Source organism: Pyrgilauda ruficollis, unplaced genomic scaffold (genome assembly GCF_017590135.1).
Source record: "Pyrgilauda ruficollis isolate IOZ18807 unplaced genomic scaffold, ASM1759013v1 scaffold2, whole genome shotgun sequence".
In the NCBI taxonomy this organism is placed as follows: domain Eukaryota; kingdom Metazoa; phylum Chordata; class Aves; order Passeriformes; family Passeridae; genus Pyrgilauda; species Pyrgilauda ruficollis.
The window spans coordinates 26,024,564-26,040,033 of record NW_024519206.1 but is presented as its reverse complement, the minus strand read 5'-3'; the positions used below and the strand labels follow the sequence as shown (position 1 = coordinate 26,040,033).

Sequence of the window (15,470 nt, the reverse complement as noted above, 5' to 3'; positions counted from 1 at the left end):
ACCATAGTACACAAGCATCATGTCCTTTGCTGGAGATAATATTTGCTGCAGCAGGGATGAATTCAGAATTTTGCTCTTCAATGATGACATAGGAGAGAGTCCTCTGCAGCAATAAAGTGGCTGCTTCGCATGTGGCCTCCCTGTAGATGCACATCCTCAGGAAATAATCTTCCTCAAACGATTATTTTTACTTGACTAACTTTGATTTTACCTTATTGCTTATAATTTAAATAATTTTTCTTTTAAGGGAATAGAACTGAAAGTTGTTTTAATCAATGCACCTTAAATTTCAGAAGCAAATGTTATGTCAAAAATTTAAGAAAAAACTGCCCAGAGTGTACCTAAAACAATAAAATGTATGCTGTTCTAGTAGTCTAAGGCTTAGAAAATTCAAATTGAAGTAGCCAAAGATTTGGCACAATTTGTTTTTGAACTTTTCATTTTACTTTAAAAAAAAGGTATAGAGATTCTTTTTTTCCTTATTGATAGGCAATGTAACTCATTTGTTTGGAGCTTATGCTAAAATATATATGTACACTCATTAACTATTTTGTATCTTTTCCTTAAGTTTTGTAAAAAAGTGTCTGTTGAAGAGTTCTGAATTATGGAGCCATATGCTTAACTAATGAGTGGAAGTTGCAACTACCTTACTGAACATGCATTACGCTTTCCAAACTCAATAAAAGCTTTTCATGACAAAATTTGACTTAGGAGCACTAAGTCTAACTAATGGACACATTTGATAGAAGTCAAAGAGATAAAATTGCTGAGGCAGGTTTTGAGTCTTGTGGGGATGATTTCTGTCTAGTCGCAAACATTTAGTCCATGTTTATTTGCAGTATTCAAGTGTAGATGGATTAATTTCTTTGGCTTGCTGTTCCTGCTAGCACTGTTCACACTGTTTTCTCACATAAGTGTCTTCTTGCTAGCTTGATATTTCTCCTGCTGGGCAGGATGAGAATTCATGCCTTAGTTTCTGTCTGTATAGGGAGGGCAAGCTGCTTTAATGACATTGGTAAAATTAAAGCAGTCATCTCCCAACAGATTCCAAAGTCATAAAAAAGCCCGTACTTATAACAGTAGTTCTTTTGAGTTTGGGGGTACTGTGTGCTAGTTTTTCCCAGTGTACTTCATGAGTGTTGTAGTTCAGACAATACAAAAGTGGCTTGCTGGCCAGGATGTGGGTAATATATTCCATTGTGATTTTGCACAAGCTGGAGCTTTCTGAAAAGCTGTAGCTCTTGGTTGCTCTCCAGCAGCCCTGGCTGGAGGGACACCTGCTTCACACTCTTGCAGCTGAGCCTCTAGAAGTTCTCATGGGAAGGGTCCCTAATTCCCTGCAGTGAAAGCCATCTGGATTAGCTCACATCTCATCCAGCAGCCGTTTAATCTAAAGTGGACTGACTTTGCCCAAAAAGTCAGGGTAGACAGGAAATCTGGTAGAGTCTGGTTGTAAAATGATCTGGTAATCTCAGTAAATAAACTAGTATGGCTTTTAGTTTTCTGACCCAGTCCCAGCTATATCTGCAACTGGATGTTTGACTGCTTATTCCATTTTTCTGTAAGCTTAGTGGGTATGGTGAGATATCTGAAAGTAATTTTCCATGCTGAAAAAATTTAATTGAAATGACCACATCCTATTGATTCATTCTAAATATCCCTGAAAGAGTACATGACGCGTTACTGCTTGATAACTACATTTGCCCAGTAAACATTACTTCAGTAGTAAGAAGTCAATAATCTGTGAAGGGCATGCATCTAACTTTGAAATCTGCCCTTAGTAACTGAAATAAAACTTGAAAGGTGGCTCACAGTTTTTATGCATTGGACAAGATGTGATCATCTGAGTTACAGCAGTCATTTTGGATTCTTCTAGGCTTTCAAATTATTGGCAGCCTGTAGGGTTTAAGATTTTGGAATCCAAACCATTAGCTCCATGTAATGTAGGTATATGTAAAATACAAAGAATTATGCAAAAGCTTTTTGTCTTGCTTTATAATGTATAATTTATTCATGATTGAAAATATGTAGTGATTTTGACATGCCTGTTATGGTCTATTTAGTGATTTTTAGGTGATTTAATTGCACCTCCTTAACATTCATATTATTACAATTTTTTCCATTATAGCATCTTTACATGACTGGGACAGATTTCTGGTGGTGACTTACATAGAACGCTATTGCTCTTTATGTTAGATTACATAGTAGCTCAATGAGTTAAGGATATACGGTAGTCAAATCACTGCGTTTTTATCTTTTGTAGGGCAAATGATGTGCAGATTGTACTTAAAATTTCTTTGCTATTTCAAGGGTCAGATTTATATTGGTGAGGTCAGACTTGATCCAGCAGGTCTGTTGATTAACATGTTACCTAGATAGGAATGTGTTTTATTTTTGGAGGATAACGTTTGTAGAATACTAATATGTATACCAAAGCTGTCACAACAATAACACCAAAAAAGAAAAACAAACATCAAAATTTTTACTTGCTAGTAGAAATGGACAAATATTTGCCAAAACACAAAGATAAAAGGACCTAGAAATTAGTTTAAGGAAAAACCACCATCATTGTATGCAGATATAATTTGTAAATCTTCATTAAAATGATGTCCAGTAGAAATATACTGGAGTTCTTTATATGTGGTTGAATAGTGGGGATGTGATTTAAATGACTTTCCCTGAAAGTATCTTAAATTACTTTCTTAATATTCTTTCAAACATATAGCAGTTACTGAGCTTTGGATACTTCTCGCTTGCATTACAGTATGGGGTTTTTTGTGGTTTTGTTTGTAGTTTTTTTTTTTTAAATTCAGGAATCATCCAGATACATTTTCATTCTAGCACTGAGTTCTGTTGTAAATTAAAAAAATAGGCTTTGGAAGAAAAAAACAAATCACATTTGCATATCTAAGTACTTATCAAGAGAAAAACAAATCTGCTAGTTCTTGCTTTCATTGATTACATAGAGGCTGAAAATTCCCAAGTCACTGTTATATCTCATTAAGTGTGATGATGGAAGTGGTGTGCAACATTACCATCTCTTTGAATACAGTGCTGTTAAATAAAAAGACAAAAACATTTCCTCATTAAGAATTTTAGCTGACTACCTCTTCTCAAACGTTGGTTTAATGTAGTATTTTTCCTTATTTATAGTTCTTGTGTAAATGAACAGATGGGAACATTTTGCATGTAAAACTTCAGGTTTATTTAGGGAAGGGGTAAATGGTGAGTCTTTATGCTCGTTGATACTTTTAGCATAAGTTTGTCAATTCATAAGTCACATTAAATCTTACTTTAAAAGTTCCCAATATTCTTGTCCTGAGTTCTGAGGAACAAACATCCACGTATTTACTACTATGATTTCCAAGTTTTATCCGGGGAAGGTTTTGCAGAGGTGTTGTAGAACCAGGTAGGTAATTGCTTTCCTTCCCAGCCCACAGAACAGTGGTTTAGATTTAAAAGGACAAAGAAAATAAGTAAGCGAGGAATTGAAGATGGGAGAAAGAAATTGCTGCCCCTGGTGTTACCTTGGTAGACAGATTGTTCTCTTTTCTGATAAAAAAAAAAAAAAAAAAAAAAAAAAAAAGACCAGTTTTGAGAGGGTTCATTTTAGAAAAACACCATTAAAATTGGATTATTGTGATATTTGGAAGTTATTCTATCATCATTTCTTTTACAGTCCTGGCTCTTCCCTGGAAACTTCTGATGTGTTTTTGTCATGCCACTTACAGAAGTGAGGTATGCAGAATAGGGATTCACCTGAGTTGCTTTGGGATTGGAAAAACTATTACTGGGTCTAACACCTGCTCCATACTGCTTTCAGGACAGACTAGCATGATTTGGTGACTGATTTACATGGCTGCTGGACACAGCACCGGTGCAAAATCTGTGATAAGCTGTCAATACCTGTCAAGACAGAAATAAATTTGTATGTTAATTACCTAGAAATTCAGGGAAATAAATAGTTCCTGCACTTCAGCGTGTTCATGTGGAAGATACTGTTGTTAGGAATAATGTAAGGAGTAAGTGGTCCTTATTCCATTAGCAGTTACAGACAGTGCACCCTTGCTGTGAATAGGCACCTTGGTGTGAGGGCATGAGGACCTACCACTGAAATCTATACATCCCTCAGGGATTGCTGCAGAAGCCAGGAATAAGACAGTGAAGCTGTTCAGGATACAGAAGAAAGCTTTACACAGCCAGAACTGCATTAGAATGCTAGGTTGTCTGAATTTAATTACTGCGCTGGGATTTAGCCAGAATAGCTGTCATATTGTGAAATGTGCCACATGATTTTTTTCTGATTTTTTTTTTTTTAATAGCATAAGCAGATGTGATTTTGAGTTTTCATCTTATCAAAACCAATGAACTTTTGTTTCCGCAGTATCCTAATGAGTTGGCTAGCAGATTCTTGAATGTTCTGGTATGTTAACATGTGTGGCATAAGAGCATAAGCTGTTTAATACCACATAGATACTGAAGCTGAAAAATGCAAAGATATTACTCAGCCTAGTGGAAAAAAATCAAAAATTATCTGAAAAATTGCAAGTAACAAATTGTTTCATTTGTATTTCTTACTCCTAGCTTTTCATAAACTAAAAAATGCCATAGATTTTGTACTAAATGGATGAAATAAATATGCCTGAAGTGCTGTCTTCCATATATTTAATAAATTATATTGTAGGTAGGGTGTTTGCCTACTTCTGAATTAATCACTACAGCATTTTAGATAATGTAGCTTTGTATCTCATTTCTAAACCCACCCTCAATTACTTGATATTTCAACCACAAATATTCATCATGTTAAGAAAAGGATGATTTTAAAGGGAGGGAGAAAGAAGGAAGGGAACAAAGTGTCTGACATTCCTTTTGAATTTGAAGAATAATTGAAGGTAATGTATTGTCTCACACATGCCAGAACTGTCTTGTGGATCCTCAGCTATTATCTGCTTCTGTATTTCTAGTTATTTAAATCAACAGAGCTGAAGATCAAGCCCTAGTTATATTGGGATCCCACAAGACAGAAACTTTTGAAAAACAGAAACAAACTGAAAATAGCTGGGTTTATAGGCTTGACTTGGAGATAAAGTAAAAGTGATGGAGAGATAGTTTTTCTGATTGAACATAGAACTAGTAGTGATGGTAAGAGACAAAATGAGTCATCCTTACTAAACATCATGAGATTCCTCATGTCCTTGCTGGCTTTTTTGTTGATTTAGAATGGGATGAAGCAAAGAACTATACAAGCAACAGTAGGTCAGGCTTTTTATTTGTGTCCTGCATTTATTTTACTATTGTAAATGCCAGTGAAATAAGTACTAGTATTTTAATAGCTGGAGAAATGTATCTGGGTCTTGAAACTCTCTGTGCTTGTCACGTTTTTATCCAAGTGTACCCTACCTGTGCTGTAGCATGGGAGCCAAGAGTGCACGTTCAGCCCTATGCTGTAGTTCTACTTGCATAAGTTTTTATAACACTGGTGCTGTAGGGGTCCCTGCTGACTGGTGCTTCCTGTGGTTCCCAGTAGCTTTCCCAAGGAAATGTACCTCATGGACCTCATGACACAGTAAAGTATTGAGAGGTGTTCCTCAGGACTTGTACTTTGTAGCCAAAATGGAGGTTCTTTCAAGTGTAGAGAAGGATCTGTAAGATATTCAAGCTGGGTTGGGGGGGGGCCATTTGTGTGTCTGTGAGACTAGCCTCTCTTAAAATGCCCTTTTCAAAATGCTTGAAAATTGAAGGAGGGAAAGTTTTCTCCTCCCAGAAGCTGAAGTCTGTAGGGCTTGTGATGTGTGTGAAGCAGTTTTGTACCGATTTTAAATGTTCTGACTGATAAATGCATCAATGTGGAAGATGAAAGGCTGAGTTGGGGAAATAGCCATGAAAGGCTATTGTCTGTAATTCAGATGAGCAGATGAAAGTGAAAAAAAAAAAGCTTAAAGGAGAGTTTTTGAAACTTACAACTCAGTAAGACATTGTTTTCACTTCCTAAACTAAAAATACCCTTCTTAAATACTTATTGCATAGATGTTTCTGTATAAAATCTAGGGTTCCAGGCATCCTTTTGATTCCCTAATAAGCCTGTGATTGTTTTGCTTGTACACCAGTAGCCCTAATGTGAAATGTACAACCAACAGGTTCTGCATGCCATTTCCAGAATAATATATTTGTCTACTTTTGAAGTTGCAGCAGGCATCTTAATGCATAAATATTGGTTTCCACTATTTTTAATCTTTTATGTGACTGTGAATTATTGACTGGCTAAAACCAATGTATGATACATCTGAAACTAAAATGGGCAAAAAAGTAAAATCACTCACTTCTAGCACCTTATGGCCTGACAGACTCAACAGAAGGAAAAGTAGTAAAACCTATGTTTTTATCATTGAAGAGGGTGGATCAGACCCTGAGCACACTGCAGAAATGGAGTAATGGAAGAAACTGTGCTGAGCTTTGCCAGTTTTCTGGTAGTAAATGCACTTTTAAAGTCCCTGTCACCTGGGTCTCGCAGAATAGAAATGCCATTGCGAAGGAGCTAGGGATATCTTTCTGTGTCAGAATTATGAGTAGAGAAGGAGACATTGAAAAGGTGATAAAAAGAGCTTAGCAGAAGGGAGGCATTTTTCAATGGAGACATATTCTTGGGACTTCTGAGCAGCTTCTTTGGTGTAGCCAGGCAAATGTTCATGTCTAAACTATGAACTACATGAAGCTTATTCAAATGTACATTTCATTCCATCAAATCAAAGAATCAGCTGAATTAATAAATATTTTGAGCACTTCTAATTTTTCATGTAGTGTGTGAAACTGAACATCTGCAATACATATGTGCAAGTGGAAGCTAATGAGTTCTAGTTATATATGGTATGCTTATTCATTGATTCCATAGATGAAATTAATAGGTTCAGAATGTAACAAAACATGTTCCTGAATTCCACAAGATGAATCTGTTTATTTTCATATAAAATTTTATCTGAGTCCATTTGTGTTCAGGAGTCCACAACATCCAATAGACTTAATACAGCTATTTAGTCTGGTAGGGTTTTTTTTCTCTTTTTTGTGGTTTATTTGAAATAGTTCCATAACAGTTGTATAAATAGGTGTTTTGGTGTCTGTTGGCTCAATTATCTGTATTTTCATGTACTTTTAGCCTGTAGCACCACCACTCCATGAACAACATAGGTGTCTGTGCTTCTAAAGCACTCAGCCTTTGGGAAACTCCATTCCACAGCTGCAGAAGTGAATTGCTGGCATGCCAGCCTCATAGTGGCTGCATTTGGTTGTAGAGTTTTTCCAGTCATGGGCCATTTCCTTGTTTAGAGTTTTCTGCTCAGCAAAAAGAGCTCTGTTGCTGAACATTTTTTGACACAGCATGCTAACAGGGTGCTCACCAACACTGGGTAACTGGTAGCTTTTGTAAAGGTGCTCATTGAGTGAGCTTGCTCTTTTTTTTGCAGAATCACGTAAACCCAGCAATGGATTTCACACAGACCCCTCCTGGAATGCTGGCCCTCGACAACATGCTGTACTTTGCTAAACATCACCAGGATGCTTATATTCGGGTAAGGCTTCCTCTTGTCACGGAGATCTTTGCAGTTGCCTGTTCACAGTAATCATGTCCTGTTTGCAGTTGACTTTATATTGGGGGTTCAAAATCATTAACAACAAACTCTAGGAAGACAAACCACATGACACTAAAACGTGATGTAAGTCTATAAAAGCCCTGGGAGAAAGTTGTGTACAGGTGTCTTTTCTGTCATTGCTGAGTCAAATATTCTAGCTATTACTTTTTGCAAGTACTCCTTTTTGCTTAGGCCTGCAAAGAGAAGAGAAATGAGCCTGTGCTTTTGCCAGATGCATAATGGATGACCATGAACTCAGAAAGGAGTAATTATGCAGAAATCTCTGACCTGCTCCAAGTCTACCAAAAACTGACAGTATTTTTTTTTTTTTTTTGTGGAAAGGAGGATTAAAAGATCAAGTGCTTTGAGAGGTGACTGAGTTGGCAGGGTACTGAGGGTTAAGATGCTGCCACTAAAACTACTGCTGTAGGGGAGGTCATGCTGGGAGTAAAATATGTACAAAGTGTCAACGATTTACTTGCATAACCTATTTCTGCCCCCTGCCCACTCCACTTCCTGCATTATTTCAAGGTTATTTCAAAGGTAGTTAGAGGAGGTTATGTGTTGCATCTCTACAAGAAGAGGCATACAGCTGAATATTACCTGCCTCTGAAGAGAACAACTTTTCCTGAACTTTATTGAAATCAAATGCTTGCCAAGCATAAACCAAGCAAGCACAGATAGGAAGGGAGGACAGTCACAAAAGTCAGTGTCTGGAGTTCATAGGGATGGTTTAATTCCCCAAGAAAAATGCTCATGCAAACCTGCTTAAAGAAGGTTTTGTATAGCAAGAAAACAGTAGACACACCAATCATTTCCACTAAAAGTCAAGAGTGATCTTTTAATATATGTTATCATCTGTTTTCTGTTTGAATTAAATTGGTGTCAAAGCTCTAATAGGTTTGCAAAGGGCCTGCTGATATGTATGGGCATAATACCATACCATGGGATTGCAGGATTTGCTCTTCAAATGGGTCTTTCTCCTCCATCTGAATCTAGCAATAACTCTTTAAAAAGACACTGTGGTAGTATGCAATACAATAGTATTTATCAATCCCTATAAATCCCTGAAATCAAGGGCTATCTCAGGTAATGAACAAAGAGCATGTTTTCTGGAGAAACTGTGCTGAATAGTGTTTTTGTTTATGAAAAGAAAATTGCTTACTGTGTCTCATTAAAATTTGATAAGATCTGGACTGTGCTACTTCATATTTATGAAAATTTTGTTTAGAGAATTAGAGGTAGCCAGTGCTTCCAAATGGGTCAGACACGTTTCAAAGGAGTCTGAAGCATTTGAAAGAGGACAAAAATTCTGTTGAAATAGAGCTTTATTTGAGATCTTTCAAGTTTTTCTTATTTTTTCATATTCATGTTGCAAATGCGGTCTTAAAAATTGGATTCAGTGAAGCATGTAATTAGCCACTTTTTGGAAAGGATTTTGCTGCTGGCTCAGCCCTGTTTCTATAATGCAGTATTTTTGCTGCTGCATTACTGAGAATTTTTGTTGTTTTGAGCTGCCTGTTTTTATTCCTGCAATATTCCTGTTAGGAGAGTGCCTGACTACCTCATGTATTTCCCTCCTGAGAAAGAGCACACATCCACTAGAATGCCTTGCAGAGGCACTCTCAGATTCAATTGCTTGCCTAAAGCTGCTTTGGGGACTGTAAATGTGCTTTGGGAGTATGTTAGTCTGTCCACCACTCTGAGGAGTTCTACTTAGTGTTTATACAGCATTGCTGGCACAGTAGGAGCACCTCTGAGATGATGGTGTTGTGCAACTCCTACAGCGTTGATAGTCTTTGATTGCAAAAGACACCTACTTTCTCTCTCTTCATCTCCTTGACTTGCTACCTGGTGTACAGTAGTTTCCTGTGGGCCCTGACATGCCTGTTCCTTTTTCAAGTTCTTCATTTCACATCTAACATTACCTTTCCTTCATGGCCTTTGGCTCCCAAACCTCCCACAATGCCAATTTGCTCTGCTTGTACAGCCTGTTGACCTTGCTTATTTTTTCAGATGTATTTTTACTCCTATACCCTAATAAAATTTTTCCTGTGGTCAAGCTAAAGTTTCCACAAGAAATTGTTAGCTATACAGTCAGCTATGCATTTGCATCCTGAAAAACTTGTTTGACAGGAGCTCTTCTCTTTTCATTGCTGATACTAAGAAAATAGTTTGCTTCCTAGGAGGAGAGATTATTTTCAATTTTTCTCTTTGCAATTCAGTTGATTCTTGTGCCATGGGTTAATTCCTAAGCCCCAGATACTATCTCTGCTATGCAGTAATTAGAAATTGAGGCTGAAAATCAGAGCTGGTTTGAAACAAACTGGGAATATCTGAAGTTTTCCCTGATAGAATGTGATGTATTAAGCAGAGACACTATCAGGAAGTCATAATGGTTTCAGTGAGTGTATTGGCAGTGCTGCATTTCAATGGGCACCACAATTCCCTGCAGTCTGACCTGTGACTCTTAGGGCCATGGAGCAGGGGCATCCTTAGTTCTTGTATTAATGAAAATAATGGATAAGCAGAAGTTAGAAGAGAATACAGTCAATAAGTAATGTCTTCTCTTTTCAGTCCTTGTTCTGCCTCTCATAAGAGATTCTGCTTAGAAGTAATTTGCATAATAAATAGATTAGTTAGGTAGGAAGGATGTCTGAAACTGAAGTGCCCTCTTGGGGGCTTCAAAGACCAGTAAAAAACTAATGTACTTTAGCACACTAAAGTCGGAAGAGTAAATACAATTGCAATTTGTTAAAGAACATGGGTGTGAAGGCACTGCAGCAGATGGGTGATTCTGCATCGTGAAAGTAAAAGGCATTTCAGGGTGAAAATATGGGTGTCACACGGTGAAGGAGGAAACAAAAATAACCACACTTTTCCCCCTGTTTTTTGTTTTTTTTTTAACTACTTCCCCACAGTCTACTTATTTCATTCACCTTTTCCCCATTGTATACTTTTTCCTGAAATTGCAGTAATATGTTTTCTCTACTTGCTGTCTTCTTTCACATAAACACAGTGTTTATACAAACTTTTAGTTAACAGATTTTAAACCTCAGGTTTTCATTTGCCATACAAGATGACTGGAGCCTCCAGTAGAAAGATTGTTTAGTGAATGGGAAAAAAACAAACATGTTCTCTTTTCCTGTGTGGTGTCATTGGCTATCATTGGTTTTTTTTTTAAAGTGTCCTATTTAATTAGTTTCCTGTTAAGTTGTCTTTTCTTTCTCTTTAATTAATTGTCTGGTGCTATCAGTGACTGATATACACTGGGTTTTTTAATGTTGCACTTAAATAATCAATCACTGTAGAGGCTTGGCTTTTAATAGGTGATGACATAGTATATGGAAGGCATTGATGGAAGTAAGGTTGAATTTCTGCAAGAAATTTTAAAATTTTCCACAGAAAATAATTGGCAGCTTCCCAAGATCCATAATTATAGGACAGCTAGAGTGTATAATTAAATTTAACAGAGAAGAAAATGATTGGAATAAAGCTTTGTGACAGATAATTTTTTTGTTCTTTTGTAGCCGACAAGTCATGTGTTCCCCCACTTTCAATTTATTCCTTTCCAAAACTACTTCAGCTTCACATTCTACTAATTTTAAAAATAAAATTATAAGTTACCGTTGAAGGCAGACTTTATTCAGTACAGACATATTGAAATTTTTCTTACTGGTAACTTGTAGCAGTGTGCTTTTTATTTTTTCTGAGTGTAAAGAGTCTGTGAAAAAAACCTTTCTCATTCTAATGAATTTGATGACTGATAAATTGGTGGCTTGTCTGTATTTTTCTTCTGTGTTTCTGACCACCTATATTCTAGCAGGATTCACTGCTGCTTTAGGGTCATATTCTGCCTTGAGAGGACACATACTGTGTCTCATCATTTTGTTTAAGCACAAGGGATTGGTGCTTCAGGCAGAAAATGCAAATAAAATTAGCAGCTTTGGGTCTGAACATTGGCTGGTCACCTATTTTGCGTTCCGTCCATGTGGCTGCCCAAGTTTTTGTCCAGTTCTTTGCCCTTTATTCAACTAGTAGGCTCTTCATCTGTAGGCAAAATACCATTTTACTCTAGCCTGAAACTCAAGTCTCATCTGCAGAAGAGAAAGTTTATCCCTTTTCCTACTGATTTTATCTATTTTGTTAAAATATTTATTTGATATTGCATGTAAGATTTTCCATATAATAGATTATTGCTGAGGTGGGAAGGCAGTGTTGAAATCCATGCTGAAAATTGGATCTATTTTATAATTGATCCAACACTTCTAAATTTTTGTGAGTGATGTGTAAGATACTTAGTGGTACGCTCTTAGATTTTCTGTTCTTGCATTTAAAACAAGTTTTAAAAGTTATTACAATGTTCCAAGTGAAAAAACCCAGCACATGGACTCTGGTTGTGCCAATAATTACTTTGATTACCTGAAAATTAGAAGCTGACTTGGTTCAAGAAGCTTCCCCTGAATTTGCTGAGCTGGTAATTTGGTTACTCACACAGTTGTAATGCAGGGACACTTCTTCCCCAGCAGCTACATTTGGGGAGGCTGAGGAGGGAGCTATTTTGCATTTGAAGCTTTCAGAAGTCAGAGAGGAGGAGCAGGTGCTGTTTGCAAGTGCCAGTGATGCAGGCAGGAAGATTGCTGGCATCCTGCAGAGACCTTTCAGAACCCAACTGGGTTGAGTCACAGTCAGACTGTCTGCCGTATACTTTCTAACCCATGCAGTTGTTGTATAGGAGGCTGCCTACACATCCTTCCGTCAATTCACAAATCTCCTCGTGCCTACTCACTCTCTCCTGATCAGATATGAGGAGTCCAACATATAATTTCAGCATTTTATGAAATAAAATTGAGCTTGATTTCTGCCATGCTTTCCTCCCCTCCCAAAAACGGTAGCAAAAGAGATGTAACTTTTTTTTTCTGTAGACGGTAGAGAGAAAAATGAGGTTTTTTACGTGAGTTTTCCTGGAGAGTCTTGTGAATGAATGCTAAGAGTCCTAATTTCCTAAGCCATGTACCGAGATTATTAATGTGTTCTTATCTTTTCTCAGCGAAGCTTTCCATTCCACTCATATCTGTCTTTCTGCTTGTGTTTTGTTTCTTCCCAAATATCACGTAATGTTTCTCCTTTACATGACAACCCTGAGGACCTCCATCTCTAAGGGGGATTGAGATGGGTCCCTCTGCAGTTAAAGATGCAAAATCCTGGAGGGGCTGATTGCAGCATAAACACAACATTAGCACTGAGGAAGGGAATCGTACAGGAGTCATGGCACTCTGCACAGCCCTGTGTGGAATGTGCAGTGGGACACATATGGCATGTTACAGTTCTGCATGAGTTCAGATCCCTTTCCACCATTCATAGCACTCCTAAATGTTCCCAGGTTTATGGCACAGAAATTGTCTAAATGACACCCTGATCCATAGGGCCCAGAAATTGTTGCAAGCCTAGCAAGTGTCCTCAAAAGGTTTTGAATCACACCAAGGTTGCAGCTGTAGCATACAAAGATTGGGCTTGTTTTTGTGCAGCCACAGTCCCTCCACCTGCAAAGCTGAGATGCTTGTGCATGAGGAGAGAAAACTAGCTCTTGATTGTCATGGATTTTCCCATCTACCCTGTGTTCAGAGCATTTGTGATGTAGCTCTGGCTGCCAGATGTGCTGTAAAGGTTGATGTTTTTCTCATATAGCCATACCACAATAACATCAGGGCACCCACAGGGCCTGTTTTACATTATGAAAGAAAAAAAAAATTCAAAAACTTGCTATATTCTGCAGATACTGCAGGTTTCTGCCTTCCCCCTCTGCCATTGGTGAGCCAGGAGACAACTTCAGGAAAAGCATTGCCTTCTTGCATTTGTGGAGGAGAGGAGAGGAGTACCTGACTGGTAGTTTCCAAACTGGGCCAGTTCAATGTCTTCTCACATACCTGTGATTTACAAAGTGAAGAGCACATTCTGGTGCTGCTTCTGAAGATGACAGGGCAATGCAGCCTTCTCATCTTGGGCCTTACCACCAGGATTTATGATTATTTGGTTGGTTCTTCATAGAGAGAAGAAGAAGAAGAAGGCTCTTCTGCAAAGAAAGGAGGAAGATACGAGACAAACCACTGCATACTTATCTTTAGATGGACAGTAAAAATTGCAGTCATGCTTCATGCTAAGCATGTGTTTGTATGAGAATGAAAATTTATTGCTAAATGAGCACCTGCAGAACCATGCATATTTAGCTTGAGATAGTTTTGGTACTATATTTGTTTGAAAAGTATAAGTTCATCATAATTTTCCAGAATAAACACAACTTTTGGAAATGTTAAGCCATCTCATATCAGTGGCTCCTTTCTTATTTTTCTATATCTGTAGAAGGTCTCAACTTTTCCTCCAGATCTTTGTTTAAATTGCAATTCTAGTGTCTTCCAGAGGCAGACAGAAATAACTGTTGCTTTATTTTAGCTTTGCCATGAGAAATTTTTACAATGACTCAGGAATGTCCTGGAAGAGTGAGATGAGAGAAAGGAAGCATTGGAAATAAAAAATACAGCATCAGAGGGGACAGTGCAGAGTGAAGGATGTTGGAGGAAGACTTATGCTGAAGCTGAAAGAAATGACAAGCTACCTAAGGAAGAAAGCAACGTTGGTGATGAGATGAATGGAAACTGAGTCTGTCTGCAGTAGTCTCTTACCCTTCTCAGGAAGCTTATCTTAAAGATTTGCTTCTTAGACTTACCTAAATCACCTAAATGAAGAGGGAATTGTAAAGCCTACCATATGTGATAAGGAGGCTAAGGGAAAAAAAAAAAAGCAGTGTCAAGAAAAGGAAGAGAATCCCTGCAATTTCTGGATATTTAAATGCTGCTTGACCTTTCATTTTGGGTCTAAGGAAGTTTTTATGATCTCTACTAACTAGATCTCTGAACCTCTTGATATTAACCTGCAGCAGGCTGCTAAAAAGCTTGTTCTCTATTCAGACAGGATCATTTTGCAAAATTGGTCTGTAGAAATGCTCCTTTTTAATAGTGCAGCAATATTCGTTGAATTGCCTGCTCTGGGACTTATTAGAAGTATTAATGCAGCTACAGTGGATCTTGCCTTTCTTTCAGTTCTGTATTTTTGTCCTAATCACAATGAATCTCTATTTCATTGCCAAGCTCTGATTTTGGCTCGGGAATCTGAGAATTACATCTGCAGTTGCCATGGGCAATATGCTTTGAGACAATTTCATCTTTAATGTGAAGGATTAAGGGACTGGATAAGTCGATATTTCTTCCCAGTGAAGGAGAAATGTTTCTGTCTGGTGGTTTCAGCCTCCTGGATTTTGATGAAGAAGCTTTTGAAGACACCTGTCTTCAAAATTTTGCCTTTTGTCAGTCATTAACTCTTAGATGCAGGTATAAGCTTCACTACTGAAGCTGATGCAGACTTTTAAAACCCATGGTAGTCAAGTGTGGAAAATCCTTCACTTAGTCCACTGCCTTCTGAGGGTCTATTTTGGGTTCCTGAGGTAGTGACAGACTCAATGAATAATTCAATGGAAAATCAAAAAGGCACACTGCCATAAATTTAGAAAATCTTTTTAATTTTGAGTTTGGTGTCTTGTATGGAGTTTTTTTGCTGTTGGGAAATTTGCATTATTTCTCCATGATCTTGGCATGATACTTAAATTTATTTTATTTTAAGTTAAAAACTAGCTTTTAATATTTTTATTTACTAATTTTGCATATTTACTTTTAATATATTTATTTTCTTTATTATAAGTTTGGGGGTTTTTAAAATTAGATTTAAAAACAAATTTTTATTTTATGGCCAGGCCACTGGTAGGTATCTTGTTAAACCTCAGACAGTTTTCCTCAT

The 15,470-nt window shown here is 37.4% G+C and overlaps 1 protein-coding gene across 6 annotated transcripts in view; it reads left to right on the top strand.

Annotated features, from left to right (window-relative positions):
• Positions 1 to 15,470, top strand: part of ELMO1 (engulfment and cell motility 1) — a 303,596-nt gene that overhangs the window by 135,260 nt on the left and 152,866 nt on the right. For all 6 annotated transcript variants that reach the window (XM_041466533.1, XM_041466532.1, XM_041466536.1 and 3 more), the window contains one exon: positions 7,458 to 7,562. In XM_041466533.1, the coding sequence (XP_041322467.1) occupies positions 7,458 to 7,562 (105 nt within the window). The remainder of the gene's footprint in view (positions 1 to 7,457; positions 7,563 to 15,470) is intronic.